The 18,793-nt window shown below is 45.5% G+C and overlaps 1 protein-coding gene across 3 annotated transcripts in view; it reads right to left on the bottom strand.

The window, feature by feature from the left end:
* The window catches only part of LOC141156717 (E-selectin-like), a 1,180,370-nt gene that overhangs the window by 133,314 nt on the left and 1,028,263 nt on the right, over positions 1-18,793 (bottom strand). For all 3 annotated transcript variants that reach the window (XM_073643013.1, XM_073643011.1, XM_073643012.1), the window contains one exon: positions 735-778. In XM_073643013.1, the coding sequence (XP_073499114.1) occupies positions 735-778 (44 nt within the window). The remainder of the gene's footprint in view (positions 1-734; positions 779-18,793) is intronic.

The raw sequence follows: 18,793 nt of genomic DNA, 5'->3' as shown, positions 1-18,793 counted from the left end.
TAAAAAAGTTAAGAAACAAAAAAAACTAGATTACCAGCACACTACTCCTCTGACCTCTTCCCACCACCTCCCCTTATCAAACATGTACCCCCTGCTCATCATACAGCGCCACTATCCTAGCCAAAGTGCTAAAAATACTGTAGTGGAAACGCGATCATTTCCCGCACTTTTACCCAATTTTGCCAATTTTAAGTAAAAACACTCAGTTGTCTGATCATAGATCCGAATGTGCAACGTTCGTGACGAATTTGAAATTGAACGTTTTCCGAACATGTTTGCTCATCTCTACTATGGACGTACACCCAGATTCAGTGAGCATGCACGGAGACCGGTTAGTCAGTGTGCAGGCTGCAATGGGCATGAATAATTTGAAGAGGACAGTGACTGGCCGTGACTGGAAGGATAGAAAGCGCCACCCCTATGATTGAAAGAGAAGGTATGTAATGCAATCACCTAAGGATGAAAAGTGTTTTTCTTGACAAACAGTGGCAAGTTTTGCTTGAGAAGAGTATTGTTGTCATGCACATTGCATCAGTAGCAAGACATTGAGGTCAGTGTAATTTCGAAGAAGGATGTGACAGGTTCCCTTTAAACTGTATTTGCCTTCAGATTACCCCTATACAGTATCTGTATGCAAATAGTGTTTCTGGAGATGACATATATTTCTTTTAAGCCCATTTCTATATACAAGACTGGACAAGCACTTTAAGTATAAAATATAGCTAAGTACAAACCTTCAAATGCAGGATTTTCAAATGTATTAGTCTTGTCTCTGTCTCTGAAAATAAACAAATTATTTATTTAGATTAGATTAGTCCAACAAACCCACTCAGCCCACTTGCTTTAGATTTAGAGGAGAATCTGATTCCTGAAGCATCACTTGGTAAAAATGACCAAAGCTAGTGTTACATTACATTATCAGAGATATCATCCTCAACATAAAAATGCACATTTCCATATTATCAGTTTTACGTCTCAAGAGAGTCAATCTATAATATAACCGGGGATGCGGGTCTCTGTCTGAAGCCTCTATAGACTGCGCATGCGTGACGCGCAGCCTGGCTCCAGACAGAATCACGCATTCAGCCGTTACAGGTAAGAGGAGGTGTTTGACGCCGGAGATCGCGGTATGCGTAGGCACTGAACGCATACTGCGATCTCCGGTGCCATACTTACATACTTACCTGACTGGGAGGAGCGTTGCCAGGGCGCTCCTCTTCTGGCTGGAGACTGGGGGCAGAGTGAGGCGTCGGATCGATGCGTGCGCATAACGCTATCCGGCGCCATTTTACTGAAGACACATTTACAGTGTGTCTTCAGTAAAATGGCGCCGGACAGTGCGGTGCTCCGGCGCCGTACTCCTCCCCCGGCCTCCGGCAAAACAGGATGCTGCAGCGCTGGAGTACAGAGAAGAAAGGTGAGTATAAATGTTTATTTTTTTTTGCATGTGTGTACAGTGGGGGATGAGGAATGAGGGGTGCCACGCATACCGGGATTGGGGAGTGAGGGGAGCCACGCATACCGGGATTGGGGATGAGGGGAGCCACACATACCAGGATTGGGGATGAGGGGAGCCACGCATACCGGGATTGGGGATGAGGGGAGCCACGCATACCGGGATTGGGGATGAGGGGAGCCACGCATACCGGGATTGGGGATAAGGGGAGCCACGCATACCGCGAATGGGGATGAGGGGAACCACGCATACCGGGATTGGGGATGAGGGGAGCCACACATACCGGGATTGGGGATGAGGGGAACCACACATACCGGGATTGGAGATGAGGGGTGACACGCATACTGGGATTGGGGTTGAGGGGTGCCACGCATACCGGCATTGGGGATGAGGGGATGCACGCATACCGGGATTGGGGATGAGGGGAGCCACGCATACTTGGATTCGGGATGAGGGGAGCCACGCATACCGGGATTGGGGATGAGGGGAGCCACGCATACCAGGATTGGGGATGAGGGGAGCCACGCATACCGGGATTGGGCATGAGGGGAGCCACGCATACTGGGAATGGGGATGAGGGAAGCCACGCATACTGGGATTGGGGATGAGGGGAGCCACGCATAACGGGATTGGGGATGAGGGGAGCCAAAATGAGGGTAAGAGCAAGACAATTTCCCTGCAAACATGTGGATAGGAAAATTACTTAAAATAACTTCATAGGTTAATCGCTGTCATGTCTCACGGGCAATGATTACTGACGTCATCACCCGTGAGACATGACTGCGAGTAACCTATAGAGCATAGTTCTCAGAACGACACTTCATAGGTTGCAGGTGAGAATTGCTGGACGTCATAGGAACCATAATGGATTACGTCAGACCTGCTGGGATTATTTTTTAATAATAAATGGGTAAACCCATGTGTGGGGGAGTCTTAATTCAAATAAACATTTTTTCCTGTGTGTGTGTCTTTTTATTTTTAAATATGGGGTTAGTAATGAGGGTGTCTGATAGAGGCATCCATTACTAATCCCTGGGCTTGATGCCAGCTGCCATTACACAGCTGACATCAACCCGAAAAACTATTACTCTGATTGCCACTACACAAGGGCAAACAAGAAAAACTGAGGCTAAGCGCCAGAATTAGCACATCTAATGGATGCGCCAATTCTGGAGCGGCTGCAGGTTGATCTTTTCAAGCTGGGAAGGGGCTAATATCCATGGACCTTCCCAGCCTATTAATATCAGCCCCCAGCTGTCTGCTTTGCATTAACTGGTTATTAAAAATAGGGGAGACCCCATGTCGTTTTTTTAAATAAATTTATTTTACACTGTCCCTACTCTAGTCAGAACACAATGGCAGCACCACCCATGATCCCGCACTTATACAGGCTGGGTCACATGTTGCATCGACCAATCACAGCCATGCCAATACTTGTAAATGCCTACAGCCTAAAAGCTTGTTGATTGGCTGTGCAGCAGCCTTTCAACAAATTTTATTAGTCACTGAACTTAAACAGTAAAAAGGACTTCTGGGAAAACGTCCGTGTTTGAAGTTCGGTACCTACGAACTACGAACTTCGTATCTACACCAAAATGGTATCAATAAAAACGTCAGCTTGGAATGCAAAAAATAAGCCCTTACCCAGCTCCAGATTCTGAAACATGGAGACGCTATGGGTCTCAGAAAATGGCATCATTTTTTCCCCCACTTAAATAAAAAAGACCCTATACATGTTTGGTATCTGCGAATTTGTAATGACCTGGATAATCATAATGGCAGGTAAGTTTTAGCATTTAGTGAACATGGTACACTATATGGTAAAACCAATGGTGTAGTGCAAAAGTACAACTCGTCCTGCAAAAAACACATGGCCATATTGATGGAAAAGTAAAAAAGTTATGGCTCTGGGAAGAAGGGGAGCAAAAAATGAAAGCACAAAAATGTAAAATGACCCAGGGGTGAAGGTGTTAAAGGCCCCAACAGCATCCGGCAACCAAACTCTTAGATTCGCCACCTTATGTGTGAGATCAGTAAGAGGTTTAACGATCTGAGAAAAAACTATACTACATTTTCTATAGCAGTGCTGGCGAACCTATGGCACACGTGCCAGAGTGGGCACGCAGAGCCCTCCCCAAGGGCACGCGCGCCATTGCCGCAGCACTAGCGCTATTGGACCAGGACTTGGCCCGGCGGGTGAGTACTCGGAGCCCGCCAACGCCAGTCCCCACTTCAGCTAGTTGTGCGTTCTCTGACACACATCTAGCTGAAGTGTATTGCAGCGAACGAGTTGCAAGGACCGTGCGCCGCAATACATGCTGCTGGCTAATCAGAGGCCAGCAGCTGATGTCAGCGTACAAGTGACCGGGCGCAAGGCAGTGACGTCAAGCGCCCCGTCGCTAGGACGCTGGAGTCAGCTGCTAGCTACAGGAGAGGATGCAGCGCGGGAGAGGAAGGTAGGTGAGTAGGAGTGTTTATGTTTTTTTTGTTTTTTTTCATATGAACAGAGGTGCCAGCTGGATGGAATGGGGGGTGGCGGGGGATGGACGATAGCAATATATACTGTACATGGAATGGGGGGCGGGAGGGGGGGAACAGCAATATATAAATGGAATGGGGGCGGGAGGGGGGAACAGCAATATATGAAAGGAATGGGGGGCGGGAGTGGGGAACAGCAATATATATATGGAATGGGGGATGGGAGGGGGGAACAGCAATATATATATGGAATGGGGGCGGGAGAGGGGAACAGCAATATATATATGGAATGGGGGACGGGAGGGGGGAACAGCAATATATACACGGAATGGGGGGCGAGAGGGGGGAACAGCAATATATACATGGAATGGGGGGTGAGGGAAACAGCATATATACATGGAATGGGGGAGTGAACAGCAATATATACATGGAATGGGGGGCAGCATATATATATGGAATGGGGGGAAAGAGCATATATACATGGAATGGGGGGAAGCATATATATATGGAATGGGGGGAAAGAGTATATATACATGGAATGGGGGAAAGAGCATATATACATGGATTGGGGGGGACAGCATATATACATGGAATGGGGGAAAGAGCATATATACATGGAATGGGGGGACAGCATATATACATGGAATGGAGGGGAAACAGCATATATACATGGAATGGGGGGACATCATATATACATGGAATGGGGGGAAACAGCATATATACATGGAATGGGGGGAAACAGCCTATATACATGGAATGGGGGGGAAACAGCATAAATACATGGATTGGGGAGGGCAGCCATATATACATGGATTGGGGGAGGGCAGCCATATATACATGGATTGGGGGAGGGCAGCCATATATGCATGGATTGGGGGAGGGCGGCATATATACATGGATGGGGGCATATAACAAGAAGGGGGTGAGCACATTCTTTATTTCTGCGGTCTCATACCCTTGCTCCTTTCTGTGGCTGCTATATGCTACACTTGTCTGCTCTCTGTATGAGTTGTTTTTTCTAAACTAAAACCTCAGTATTCAGGTTTATTTGCCGTGTTGGCACTTGGAGATAAATAAGTGAGCTTTGGATTGTAGTTTGGGCACTTGGTCCGTAAAAGGTTCGCCATCACTGTTCTATAGTAATTGGCAAATCCTAGAAAATGTTGCAATGCTTTAAGGTCACGAGTTTGAACCCAATCAATTATAGCCTGTACTTTCCCAGGATCCATCTTAAACCATTCAGCCGATAAAATGAACCCTATGAACGATAGTTATTGCAGAGAAAAAGTACATTTGTCCAATTTAGCAAACAAAGAATTTTCTCTAAGCTTTTGTAAAACAAAACTGACATGTTCATAGTGTGAATACAGATCAGGTGAAAAAATTAGAATATCATCAAGGTATACTACAATGAACCTTCCAACACAATCAGAAAGGATATCGTTCATAAAGTTTTGAAAAACTGCTGGCACATTGGTTAACCCAAAAGGCATGACAAGATTTTCAAATAGGCCCTAAGACGGTAAAAACTTTGTTTTCCACTCGTCACCTTCGTGGATGCATATCAAATTATAAGCCCCTCTAAGATCAAGTTTAGAAAGTCTTTTAAGCTGATTATATAGGTTGAGGATAGAGTGGAAGTGGGTAAGTATCCTTAACTGTAATTTTATTTAATTCACGGAAATCGAGGCAAGGACATAGACCCCCATCTTTCTTTTTAACAAAGAAAAACCCAGCAGCTACAGACGAAGAGGAAGGAGGGATATGATCCTTTTGTAAACTTTTGTTTACATATTCTTTCATGGTGGTATGTTCATGAGAAGGGACTGGAAACCAAAGAAGGCGCAAATAGGACTTTAACTGATTAAAAACAGGTAGAAAAAAGTGAATGCATGCTCACTTTGAAAAGTTGCAATTTCAACAATGTTTATGCAGTAAATGACGTGCCCAGGGTGATGAGGGGAAATGAATCGGCGCCCGGGCCCCGTTGTTGGTTTTGGGGGATGTCGCGGTGGCCGGCTCCCGGGCCCGTACCCTGGGGTCACTCTTAAAAGCAAGGAAAAGGGGGAGAGTTGTATGGGATAGGGGAATGTTCGTGACGCCACCCGTGGTGTCTGATGAGGATCACCAGCACTGCAACGGTCCTCTGGGGCCAGTGTTCAGGCAGCTTAGATGGTGCTGCTCCCCACAGGTGGAGCGGGGCCTCAGGGCAGTGTAGAGAGGGATGCAGAGTAGAGCGTTGGCGGGTGCAGAGCCGCGGAGGAAAGAACAGACAGAGGCAGTAGTTGAAGTCATCCAAGTCTTTTACTCACGGTAGTATTTTCTCAGCTCAGAGCTTCTCTCTGTTGTCACATGGCGAGCGACCGGGAACCATGGACCCTCAGCCGGCTGAAGCCTTGTGCTGACCTGCCGTCCCAAAGACCCATGACCAAAGACCCGGTTATTAAAATGGCCACCAGTTTTATAGAATTTTGGTAAAGTGCTTAAGTAAATGCTTCCTCCACCCTCATTCACTACGTGGTTCCCCCTATCTTTGGTTCCCCCCAACTCCTCCATTCAGGCCCGGGGCAGCACTATGGGGCTTTAGGCCCCCCTTCAGAACTGGAGTGGTGTAGTGTTGAGTGTGTGGTTGGGGTCCTGTGTGGTGCTCCATCCTTACCTGGGAGAGGAGATACCACACCTCGTTCCGAGGTGCAGTACCCCTGTGGCGAATGAACCCTCAGGGGTGCCACATAAACAGCTGCTGCAAACCCCAGGTCATCAGAGCGGATAGGATAGCTGTGAGGATTCAAAGCAGCTTTTCTCTGCGCTGCTGGCAAACCCACATGGAAAGTTAAACTCACGAGGGTTTCCAATAAAGGATTTTTATTAAATGGTTATAAAGTCAATGTGTTTCGAAGTTCTTCAGGACATAACCAAACTGGAGAACCATAGCAGACCATCAGTTATATACACTAGAATTTCAAAAAGAAGCGCCAAAAAATGGCACATGACATGACACATTTCAAAGTGAAAATAGACAAAAACACATGAAAAACATAAAATCAGAACACATCTAAACACTTTTTAAATAAAACATAGATAAAAATGTAATATAAATCTTTATTTTCATTTATTTAAAAAAAGTAAGTACTAAGATGATAAAAAATATATGAAAACATATATATTATTTTGATAGGATTTGAACTAACTCTGGCACCACTGTCCAGATCGCTAATAGTTTGAGTTAAGTATAATGCCACCACGGGTTTTGATATCATGTCAAAGGTTTTAAGAACATTAGGAATAAAGTGTCATGTCTAAAGGTTTTAATATCATTAAAAAGTTGAATCATTTAATAATGAATGGAACAGATTAAAATAAGTATGAATATTAACGATTCTCAATTTAATAATAAAGTTGTCATCAACATGTATGGATGCAAAGGTCTCTGCCGCCTGTGAATGTAGGTCAGCGGTGACGCAGACGTGGGAACTAACTCATTCCCATCATTGACTACCGTTTTGAGCCGAATATTACACAAGCGCTGAAGCTAGAAGAGATGCATCTGATGCGACCCATAGAGAGATCGCAGGCTACCTGTGTGGAAAAGGAGATGACACACCAGAACATTGATTGTGGTGAAAAAAAAATCAATAACACTTACAGGACAAATGGAGATCTAAATTGTTAATAGCTATTTTGTACTCGTGAGAAACATTCATATTGAAAAAACTCTCTTCAGGAAAGCGCTTATGATTTTGGGAGGAGAGGATCAGGAGTTTAATAATGTATATTATAAAAGTATATTTGAATATACAATGATTATGAGGTATTAAATATTTTTAGATTTTTACATGAACAATTTGATAAAATAGACAATGAATTGAATACATTTCCGAATTTATAAAAATATTAAATATTGTAACATGAATACAATTTATAAAATTGATAAGATTAAAAATAGTCCATTCGGGCTGAGTGTATTGAGCTTATATATCCAATAGATCTCCTTTCTATTGAGCTGCTCCATACTATTCTGTATATGTGGGGGAATATGTTCTACGGGAAAGATACGTTTATCTATATTGTTTATAATCTTTAATCATACAATAACGTGACAGCCCATGTTTGAGAAAACCCTTTTAAATGTGTAATGCAGCAGCTTGCTAGCATTACTGTAAATGGTCCAGGATGTGTTTACCGGACCATGTACCTTCCCCTTTAACTGACTGGTCACATGACCGTGACATCACACAGGTCCTGATGCACACAGTTAAGGTCCTGTCAGTATGTGTATGTGTGTGTGTGCACGGGATGCATATATAAACCCTGCTTAATTTGAGACAGGTGTGTTTGGTGTGAGGCGTGAGGCCTGTGCTCCGTTTGTGTGGGACACCGTTTGTGAGAGGCCTAGTGAGGCCGAGTGAAGCCTGGCAGCCTGGAAGGCAAAGACTGGATCCTGTGCGGATGCTAGTGGCCTTGGAAGGCAGCGGCTTTGGAGTGAAGCCTGGTACCTGGAAGGTCGAGCCTGGATCCTGTGTGGATGTCAGTGGCCTTTGAGGGAACGACGGCTAGAGACCCCTACCTGGGAATCCACAAAGCCACAGTGGTGGCAAGCGTAATGGACAGAGACAGCTAAACCCGGCAAAGGTAATACCATGTGCTATATGGACATTGTGATATGAACATTGCTACTTTATTACCTTGCCGTAAGCTGTAACCTGGAGCAAGTGGGCCTGTGTGCCACTTGGCTCATGAACATTGTGTTTATGTGTGTCGGCATGCCACGGAGTAGGACCCGGTGAACTGTGGCTTATGATGTAATAAACTGCAACATTGTGAGAAAAACGTAAAGACATTGCACGTGTGCATTGATTGACGCAGCGAAGCGAGTTACCCCCAGTATGATGACTAGCGCTGCCTTACATATGGTTCGAGAGTGCGGGCAACGGCAGCCCGGTTGCTAGCGGCAACGACAACCCGGTTGCTAGCGTCAATGGCACAGGATGACGAGTGTGGATAAAGCATCTTGCGGCAACTCGGCGGGGTTGCGAAGATTGGCGTCGCACTCAAACCTGGTTTGCTGTGGCTCGGCGGGGCTCACGAAGTATAAAGCATCTTGCGGCAACTAGGCGGGGTTACGAAGATTCTCATCGCACTCAAATCCGGTTTTGCGGTGGCTTGGTGGGGCCACGAAAATTTTTCTAGAAGAGCAATGAAGTGCTAGTGTGAACAGTGTACCGCGATGGCTGTGAGCAAAGCAGCAGATCTCTCTGGAGCTGTTGAGTGGTTGAAGGGCCGGTTGGGACCGTAGCAGGTATTTGGGAAACTTTTACTGGACATGGTGCAGGAACCGAAGGAGCTGTGGGCACCATATGGAATGGTGGCAGTGGACCATTCTATGGACTCTCCGGGGGCGCCAGTGTTGTCCCAGAGTGCCCGGGGAGGTGGTAAGAGCTGTTGTGAACTGAGTCCTAAGACTACTGCTGATTTTTGTGTAAAAATTACCCTGCCGGTGTGGTTGTTAAAAAGGGGGCGGAGTCTAAAAAAGGGGTGGATTTTCACAAGAGTGTGGAGTGTAGAAAACTGAAAATTGTTACTGATTGTGGGTTGGTACCTCCTAAAAATGACAATGTGACCGTTGATAACGGGGTAACTCCAGTAGAAGGGGGTGACGTCAAAGTGGGAGGTGACCTGTTAGTCCACAACACCATGGGGAGTGACACAGACCCCGTAGCTGATGGTGACACTACGAAAGTAGAAGGAGAGGTCAGTCAGGAGGGGCTAGACGAGGTGAGAGAGTCCCCATCTCGTACACGGCGCAAGGGCCACAAAAAGGTTGCTCCTGTAGACTTGGCTGAAAATAAAAATAAAGAGAGGGTAATACTGTGTGCCTTTGCTTCAAGTGTGGGTCCTCCATTAGAGGTAGAAGAGGAGGTGACATTGCCAGTAGCAACCTCCGGTACGGTACCAAGTCAGAAGGATCTGACAGCCCTGAAAGAGGAGGCGGCCAGTCGTGACCAAGAGCTGGAACCTATCGGCCAGCAGGGTCAGAGTGACGGGCAGCAATTATGTGAAAACCTGGGGAACATGTCCTCAGACCAGCGGAGCCTGGAGTCTGAACAGCAGAAAATACACCAGCTTGTGAAGAACTTACAGTGAGATCTAAAGGGAAGCAACGAGGAAATTAACCAGTGGAAGGAAATGTTCTACGCAATTAAGGAGGACCGCCGCGAAATCCAGGAAGAGGTTTTGCAGTTGAAGCTTGAGAAGGAGGCGCGGCAGGATGGTGTTTCTGGACGCGAACAAATCCTAGAACGACTGCGCAAACAGCTCAACCAGGAGCTGTGTGACTCCAAGAAGGTGTGTGGTGAACGCAGTAGGGAATTGCAACAGAGTAAGAGAGATTATGAGGATCTCCTCAAGGTGAAGAAAAAACTAGAGGAGGATAAGGCGGGTGCAGAGCAAGTGCGCCAAGTGGTTGAGACCACTCTGCAAGACACCCGTGAGGAGAATGATGATCTCCGGGGAAAGACCCTAGATCTGGAAGCTCAGGTGAAGGAGCTACAGATGTCCTGTGATACTCTCCAGAAGGCGAAGACGTAACTTAAGGAAACAGTCAGCAAGATGGAAGCTGAGCAAGAGAGGATGGAGGAGTCCATCGGAAAAGCCACAGACCAGGGCCAGGAGTTGACCGCTGGTGATGGGAGGTATGAAGCAGATACCTCCTCGAGTGATGTGGGCTCGGAGGGTTCGGTGGATGTCGAAGCCGAGATCAAGCAGCTCAAGGAGTTGCTACAAACCCAGAGGACACAAGAGAAGCGTGAGAGACTGGCTATTGAGAGCCCAGTGGGCACATTGGAGACGGAGAGGTCTGAGAGAGCTCTGCTGCTGGAAGAGCAGTTGAAGCAGGAAGAGCTTCAGAGATGGGCCGCTGAGAGGCGAGTAACTGAGCTGGAAGGAGAAGTTTTAGAGCTCAAAGGTCGCCTAGCAAAGTGTCACGTGGTGAACGAGGTCTCCTTGGAGAAGGGAAAAGGCAAACAAGTTGCACTCACTCCCTTAGACCATGAGAAAGTGGACCTGAGGAGAGCTAAGAGTATGGTGTTGGAAGATAAAGGTGAAGTGGAGGTGGTCAAGATGAAAAGTTGTGAAGTGGTAGCTGTGAGTCAGCTCAGGGGAAGCATCCAGGGTGAAGAAGCTGGAAGTCAGTTGTCCCTGAAACCTGAGCTGGTTGATCGTCTGAAAACCACTGGTGAGACCGAAACGTCTCGGTACAAGTGCCTCGTAGATGTACCCGAGGACTTGAGGGAAGAATGCACCCGTGAGTGCGCGCATGAGGAGTTTAAGAAAGCCGTGGGAGCCTGTAAGGTGTACCTGACCTCAGAAGCTAAACAGCTGGTGGTCCTGTCCACGACCGAAGTCACAGTGAAGAGGGTGGCTATCCTAAGTGACATGCACTGGCGATGTATTCGCACGAAGCGGTTTCTCCGGTTGAAGACAGAACAAGCCGTTAGACAACTGGAGCTTAGGAGAAAAGCTCACAGTATGCGTGAAGAGGTCATCCGGGTGCCTCATGTTCTGGTGAGAAAACTCATTGGGAGAAGCGGTCGAGCCATGCAGATGATGGTCAAGAAGTCTGGTGTGGTGAAAGTAAGCAGTCCACGTGATCATCAGGACTGGATTCCAGATGAAGACGGCATGGTGTCCTTCTCCACTGTAGGAACATAAGAAAGCCTAGAATATATACGCATGCTGATTCAGTACCGAGTGACCTACCTGCAGGAAGTAGAACAATTGAATCTCGCTAGACTGCGAGTAGATAGACAGCATCATATGAGCAGCAGAAGATGGAAGCCGTCTAGAAATAGTGAGACCCGACAGAGAAAGGGCCCCCTAAATAACAAAACAGCTACAGCTGAAGTTAGGGACCTTTCAAGATGTCCTGAGAGTAGTGGGCGTGGGTTTAGAGGTTTGAGCAGCCCATACAAACGACCCAATAGAGGACGGGACAGTACGGAGTCGAACCGGACCTTAGATACCAGGGCATGTGAGTCGCGCTGCTGTATTGACCGCTGGGAGCGGGGAAGACCTGACAGGGTTTCAATTGACCGCTGGGAGTGGGGGAGACCTGACAAGGTTACAACTGACCGCTGGGAGCGGGGGAGACCTGACAAGGTTACGACCCGGAAAGGTGACCTGACGAAGTCAGTGACAGTGACAAATGGTAGGTCCCTAAGGAATGGGCTAATGTCATTGACTAAGGTTCCAGGGGCTGAGTAGCACAATTGTAAAGTACATGGTCTCTATGTGAGCTGGGGGTTATAATGTTATTGTGCATATTATGTGTTCAACCCCACAAGTTTGAACAGAGGGGGGGATATGTAATGCAGCAGCTTGCTAGCATTACTGTAAATGGTCCAGGATGTGTTTACCGGACCATGTACCCTTTAACTGACTGGTCACATGACCGTGACATCACACAGGTCCTGATGCACACAGTTAAGGTCCTGTCAGTATGTGTATGTGTGTGTGTGCACGGGATGCATATATAAACCCTGCTTAATTTGAGACAGGTGTGTTCGGTGTGAGGAGTGAGGCCTGTGCTCCGTGTGTGTGGGACACCGTTTGAGAGAAGCTTAGTGAGGCCGAGTGAAGCCTGGCAGCCTGAAAGGCAAAGACTGGATCCTGTGCGGATGCTAGTGGCCTTGGAAGGCAGCGGCTTTGGAGTGAAGCCTGGTACCTGGAAGGTCGAGCCTGGATCCTGTGTGGATGTCAGTGGCCTTTGAGGGAGAGCCGGCTTGAGTAAGAGTCCTGAAAGGCAGAGCCTGGATCCTGTGTGGATGTCAGTGGCCTTTGAGGGAACAATGGCTAGAGACCCCTACCTGGGAAGCCACAAAGCCACAGTGGTGGCAAGCGTAATGGACTGAGACAGCTAAAACCGGCAAAGGTAATACCCTGTGCTATATGGACATTGTGATATGAACATTGCTACTTTATTACCTTGCCGTAAGCTGTAACCTGGAGCAAGTGGGCCTGTGTGCCACTGGCTCATGAACATTGTGTTTATGTGTGTCGGCGTGCCACGGAGTTGGACCCGGTGAACTGTGGCTTATGATGTAATAAACTGCAACATTGTGAGAAAAACGTAAAGACATTGCACGTGTGCATTGATTGACGCAGCGAAGCGAGTTACCCCCAGTATGATGACTAGTGCTGCCTTACAAATGATAGACTTAATGTGAAATAAGGGGTCAATAGACACCAGTCTCCAGAGTGTTGTGGCTGGCTGGTTGGCTCAGCTGTGACAGGGATTTCCCGGGGTGGTGGAAAAGCCGACAAATATTCAAGCAAATAAGCAGTGCGGGGAGAGGGGAAGGGGAAAAGTCCTCTTCCCCTCTCCCCGCACTGCTCACTCTTGCCTTGCAATGTACCGCTTGCTGGATTAGCATCTTTTCTTGATTAAAGGACTTTTAATTTGCAACAGGATCGATGAGTTGCTGCCTTTCTATTTTCTTCTCATTTCTTATGAGAATTCAGCCTCTTGTGCAAAGGCTGAATAGTTCTTCCGACATATAATTTTTTACAAGAACAGATAACAACATATACTAAAAAATTACTAGAACAAGACATATAGCTTTTGATTGTGATAATTTCTCCTTTTAAATCATGTGTGAATGAGTTAACTCCATTGCAGATAGCTTCACAGCATAAACCGTTTTTTTGCATTACATTTTACCACTCAAAAAGTGTGGTCAGGGACTTTAGACTCACTTTTATTATCCCTGAGTCGGTTGGGAGCTAGCATATTCTTTAAAGTAAGAGCTCTCCGAAAAGTGACCACTGGATTTCTGTGTATAGATTTTCCTAAAATAGGGTCATTCAAAAGAATATGCCAATATTCTTTAATAATGCTGTGGATATTTTTATGACGAATATTGTAGGTAGTAATATCCTGTTTTATATTTTTCTTTTCAATAACAGAGACTTGTTCACAATCTTTGGTATTGTTAAAGGCACGCTTGGTAAGTTTCTTAGAGTATTTTTGCTCTGAAAATTTCTGTTTTAATATATCCACTTGACTTATGAAATCAGAGGTCAAGGTACAGTTTTTCAGAATCCTTTTAAATTGATTTTGCAGAATATTTTCAGGCCATTTGCTATAATGGCCGCTTTCATAGTGAATGTAACCATTGGCATCCACTTTTTAAAAATAATGTTTTTGTGCAAATGCGATTGTTAAGAACAAAAATTGGTAAATCAAGAAATTGAATGCCCTCATGATTAATATTAGAAATGAAGGAGATACCACAATAATTGGAATTTATGTCTTGCATGAAGGATTCTATGTCTTTGTTTGAACTATTCCAAATAATAAAGAGATTATAGATAAAAAGTTTATATAGAATGACATTTTCCTTATATAGGTCCATGTATATAAATATTTCCTCAAAAATTCCCATAAATAGTTTGGCGTAAGCAGGTGCAACTTTTGAACACTTTGCAGTCCCTTTTATTTGATGGTAGAAATCCTTCGAAAAAGTAAAATAATTATTATTAAATATGAAGGAAACCTGCCTGAATAAATTCTTTATGATTAGTAGATAACCGTTCATCCGTTAATAGATATCTACTAAAACATAATAGACCTATGTCATGAGAAATATTTGAATAGAGGGAAGTGACATCTAGTGTTAAAAAAAAGAAAAAGAAGGATTCCGTTCAATGTCCTGCAAAATACTAATTAAATAAGTGGAATCTGTAATGTAATTAGATAAACTAAGGACATGAGGCTACATTATTTTTTCTATATATTCTGCAAGCTTGCTGGCTAGCAAGCCAATTCCAGATATGATTGGCCTGGCAGGAGGATTACTGATATATATTCTTATTAATTTTTGGGAGATGATACATGAAGGAGGTTGTAGGACATTTCACAAAGAGAAACTTCTTTTCTTGTATATTTAAAGCAGCATTGTGAACTGCTTGTTTAATGAGAAAATAATACTTAGGAATAATATCTGGAATGGGATCTGATTGCAACATTTTTATAGTACTTGGTATCTGACAAAATTCTCATGGCTTCATTATAATAATCGGTGAAATTCTGTATAACAATTCCACCACCCTTATCAGATGATCTAATGACTATATTTTGATTATCACATAAGGAGCGTAGCGCAGATTTCTCATTGGAGGTGAGATTATGATTTTATAGACTTTTGGGTGGTGTCTGTAATCAATCTAAACTTATCCAAAACTATATCATTGTGGTTTTGATATGATGCCCCTTATTTTCTAGGGTATAAAATTGTAATTTACCTTTTAGATCAATATGAAAACCATTGTCAGTTTGTGGTGAGGGATCTGACTGTATTTTCTTTTTATTAATTATGAAGTGTCTTTTTAAGGTCATCTTTTTGAAAAAAAGATCAAAGTCCTTTGGTTTGTAGATCGGACAAAAGGAAAGACCTTTAGCAAGCAGGGATTTTTCAATTGCAGTAAGATAATAATTGGATAAATTAAAAATATTAGTAGTTTCTAGTTTCTATTGGCATTAGTTTGAACCCCCCGCTACACAGAAGAGAGTGAGGAAGCAAAATGTTTCTCCTCGGGAACTCCCAAAGCCCCTGCCCCACTAATGGTACCAAACTGTGGATGAAAGCTGTATGCACCAAAGAAAGGTGCCCTGCCAGTAGACTCTTGACGATGATTATTAATAGCAAAACTCGGCCAACGGTAAGTAAGATGCCCAATCCTCTTGGTTCTCGAAGACAAAACACCTGAGGTAAGTTTCCAAAATTCTTATTAATGCGCTCAGTCTGTCCATTCGACTGAGGCTGGAAGTCAGAATAAAAAGACAACTGCACCCCCTGTCGAGTACAGAAAGCTTTCCAGAAATTAGAAACAAACTGGGTCCCCTGATCTGACAACACACCTGAAGGAACCCAGTGAAGTTTCACAATCTCATTAATGAATACCTTAGCAAGAATCTTGGTATTCGGAAGTGCCGGTAATGCGATGAAATGAACCATCTTACTGAACCTATCTACAACCACCAGAACCACAGTCTTGCTTGCAGAAAGCGGTAGGTCAGTAAAAAAATCCATGGACAAGTGTGTCCATGGTTTGCTAGGAATAGGCAGCGGCAGTGGTTGCCTTACCACCTGGATGATGAGCAAGCACAGAGTTGTGATGTTCCCTAATTACTTTACAGTGCAGATTAGATGGTAAAAATAACCTCCCCGAATGTCAGGAGGTGGGGATGTCCCACTGAGCCTCCAACACCTCTCCTCCAGGTCAGTGTACAAAGCCGAAATTAGTGGGAGCAGGAGCTCTGCTCAGTAAGGGGAGAGAGGAGCGGGCCTAGACTAAGAGTCCCAGGAGGACAGGCTGGAAGAGGACGGGAGCAGAGAGAAGGCTCCAGGAACGAGGGGATGCCAGGTGCACGGCGAGTGTGGAAGCCACCCGTGCGCCCGAATCTACAAGAACGTGGAGGGATCAGGCCGCAAAGGGGACCGGCCCCTAACTAGTGGAGAACTACGAGGCTCAGCTAGGAACCGGAGGCTGCTGTACTTTCAGGGTGCAGCTGCTCACTACCACAGCTACATCGTCAAAAAGGTGGCCGCATAGGATTCAGGGGACTGCAGGTTGCCCGCCAGAATCCGAGGTTACCGGCTTGGGACACTGGTTGCGAGGCGCAGGGCAGGAGGATGAGAGCCAGCGCAGGAAGACGACCGAGGAAGGCACACAGAATAGGGTCCCATTAAGTATTCCTGAAATGCCTGGGAGATTGCTGAACCCCTCCCTTGGTGAACACAGGACGGCGTGGGAGGTTACCCTGGCGCTGGTAACCTGGAGTCTGACAACTGTGAGTAAATCTGAAGACTGCACCCCCACTGTGTCCTTGAATTATTATCTGCGCCATCACCTGCATTACACTGCACCAACCACAGCTACCTCTTAGTATTACTACATCCTGCCCTAGAGCTAAGCTCTACCTGTGGAGAACTGAACCAACTCTGCTGTGTCACCATCAGTTCCGGAGGATCTCCACCGCAGTGGCGGCCCCTTATAGCCATATACCACAGGTGGTGTCACAAACATTATATATACAAAAACTTTATTCCTCTTTCACTAATCCCCTTTTATTGACCGCCCTGGGTCACGGACCGGGTCACCATCACTGTGACATCCCTCAGCATCGACCGGCAAGGCTACCGAGTGCCCCACGGTCCAGGGGGCGCGTCAACTACCTCCTTCTGCAAAATAGGGGCAGGGTTCTTTAGGTCACCACCACCAGGGAAGCTCCTGGATAAAGCATCAGCCGTGATGTTTTTAACTCCTGGACGGAAAGTGACAACAAAATTTAACCTAGTAAAAAACAGAGACCATCTAACCTACCTAGGGTTGAGACTTTTAGCAGACTAAAGATATCACAGGTTCTTATGGTCCATGATAACAGCAATAGGATGGACTGCCCCCAGCAACCAATGTCGCCATTCTTCGAAAGCCAACTTCATCGCCAAAAGCTCCCTATTACCCACGTCACAAATTCCCTTGGCCGAAGAAAATTTTTTTTTAAAAGAAAGCGCATGGATGCCATTTACTAGGGGACGGACCCTGAGACAACACAGCCTCAACCCCACCTCCAACGCATCAACTTCTATGATGAAATGTTGAGAAACATCGGGTTGACTGAGTATAGGTCCTGTGGCAAAACATCCCTTTAAGGAGGAAAAAGCCTGCTGGGCAGCATTCGACCATTTAGAAAGATCAGACCATTTTCTTGTCATTTCAGTGAGGGGCTTCACAATTACCGAATAATTTTGGATAAATTTACAGTAAAAATTAGTAAAAGCCAGAAGGCGTTGTAATGCCTTCAGGTTCTCGGGACTGTCCAAATCAAGTACAGCACACATCTTCTCTGGATCCATCCGAAAACACGATGATGACTAGAGATGAGCGGTGTTCGTCTCGAACTGTTCGCCAATCTCAAATTCGAGCTGTTTTGAGCGGTGTTCGAGCCGTTCGGCGAACACGAACGATTTGAAAAAAATCCGGCTGTTTGAGGTTATGTTCGATAACTGTTCGTGCACCAAAATCATAACTGGATTTTTTCACAGTAATGCTGATAATCAATGTTAATACGCAGTTTGAGTATACAGCAGGGCGGGGGGAGGGGAAGGGGATGGATCTCTGCATAAATAATGAAGATCTCCATTTTTTTTCTCTTTCCCGCATTTACAGTGGGGAGGTGCAATCTGTCAGCCTATCAGCAGCGCACACACGGAGCGAACTGCTTTTTTTCACACAAGCAAGGGCATGTGTCATTGGCAGTGTATGTCACATGTCCTTGCCCTATAAGACCCAGCCATTTTACCTGTCGCCACCATTTTCTCACTGCTGCAGCTGCGTGTTAGACAGCACCGCTGTTGCTGTGTGCGCTATACTTTCAGTGTTAATTTCAAGCCAATTTTCTCAGAAATATACAGATAGCTTGGGAGTAGGGAATAGTTGTAATTGCAGTCCTTTTGAGGACTAGGTTACAGTATTTCCTACGACTTTTAGCAGGCAGGTCTGTGCTCTTAAATAGACAGCTTGGGAGTAGGGACTAGTTGTAATTGCAGTCCTTTTGAGGACTAGGTTACAGCATTTCCTAGTACTTTTTACCAGGCAGGTCTGTGCCAGTGCTGTGCAAGTGTTTTTCACAGCATTTGACTAAATCTAGCTAAGCAAATCCTTTTTGGCCTCTTGCAGTGTGTGTTAGCCAGTGGAGTAGCGTATCTGTGTTGCAAGCTACACCACCTGTGTATAGAATACAATTTTTTTTACTACACCTAGCCAAGTAAAACCTTTTGGGCATAGCATCATTCTATT

This window comes from Phyllobates terribilis, unplaced genomic scaffold, assembly GCF_046119375.1.
Source record: "Phyllobates terribilis strain yellow unplaced genomic scaffold, ASM4611937v1 Scaffold_8__6_contigs__length_399053987, whole genome shotgun sequence".
NCBI lineage: Eukaryota > Metazoa > Chordata > Amphibia > Anura > Dendrobatidae > Phyllobates > Phyllobates terribilis.
The sequence above is the reverse complement of the archived record's forward strand: the minus strand, read 5'-3'. Positions and strand labels throughout refer to the sequence as shown.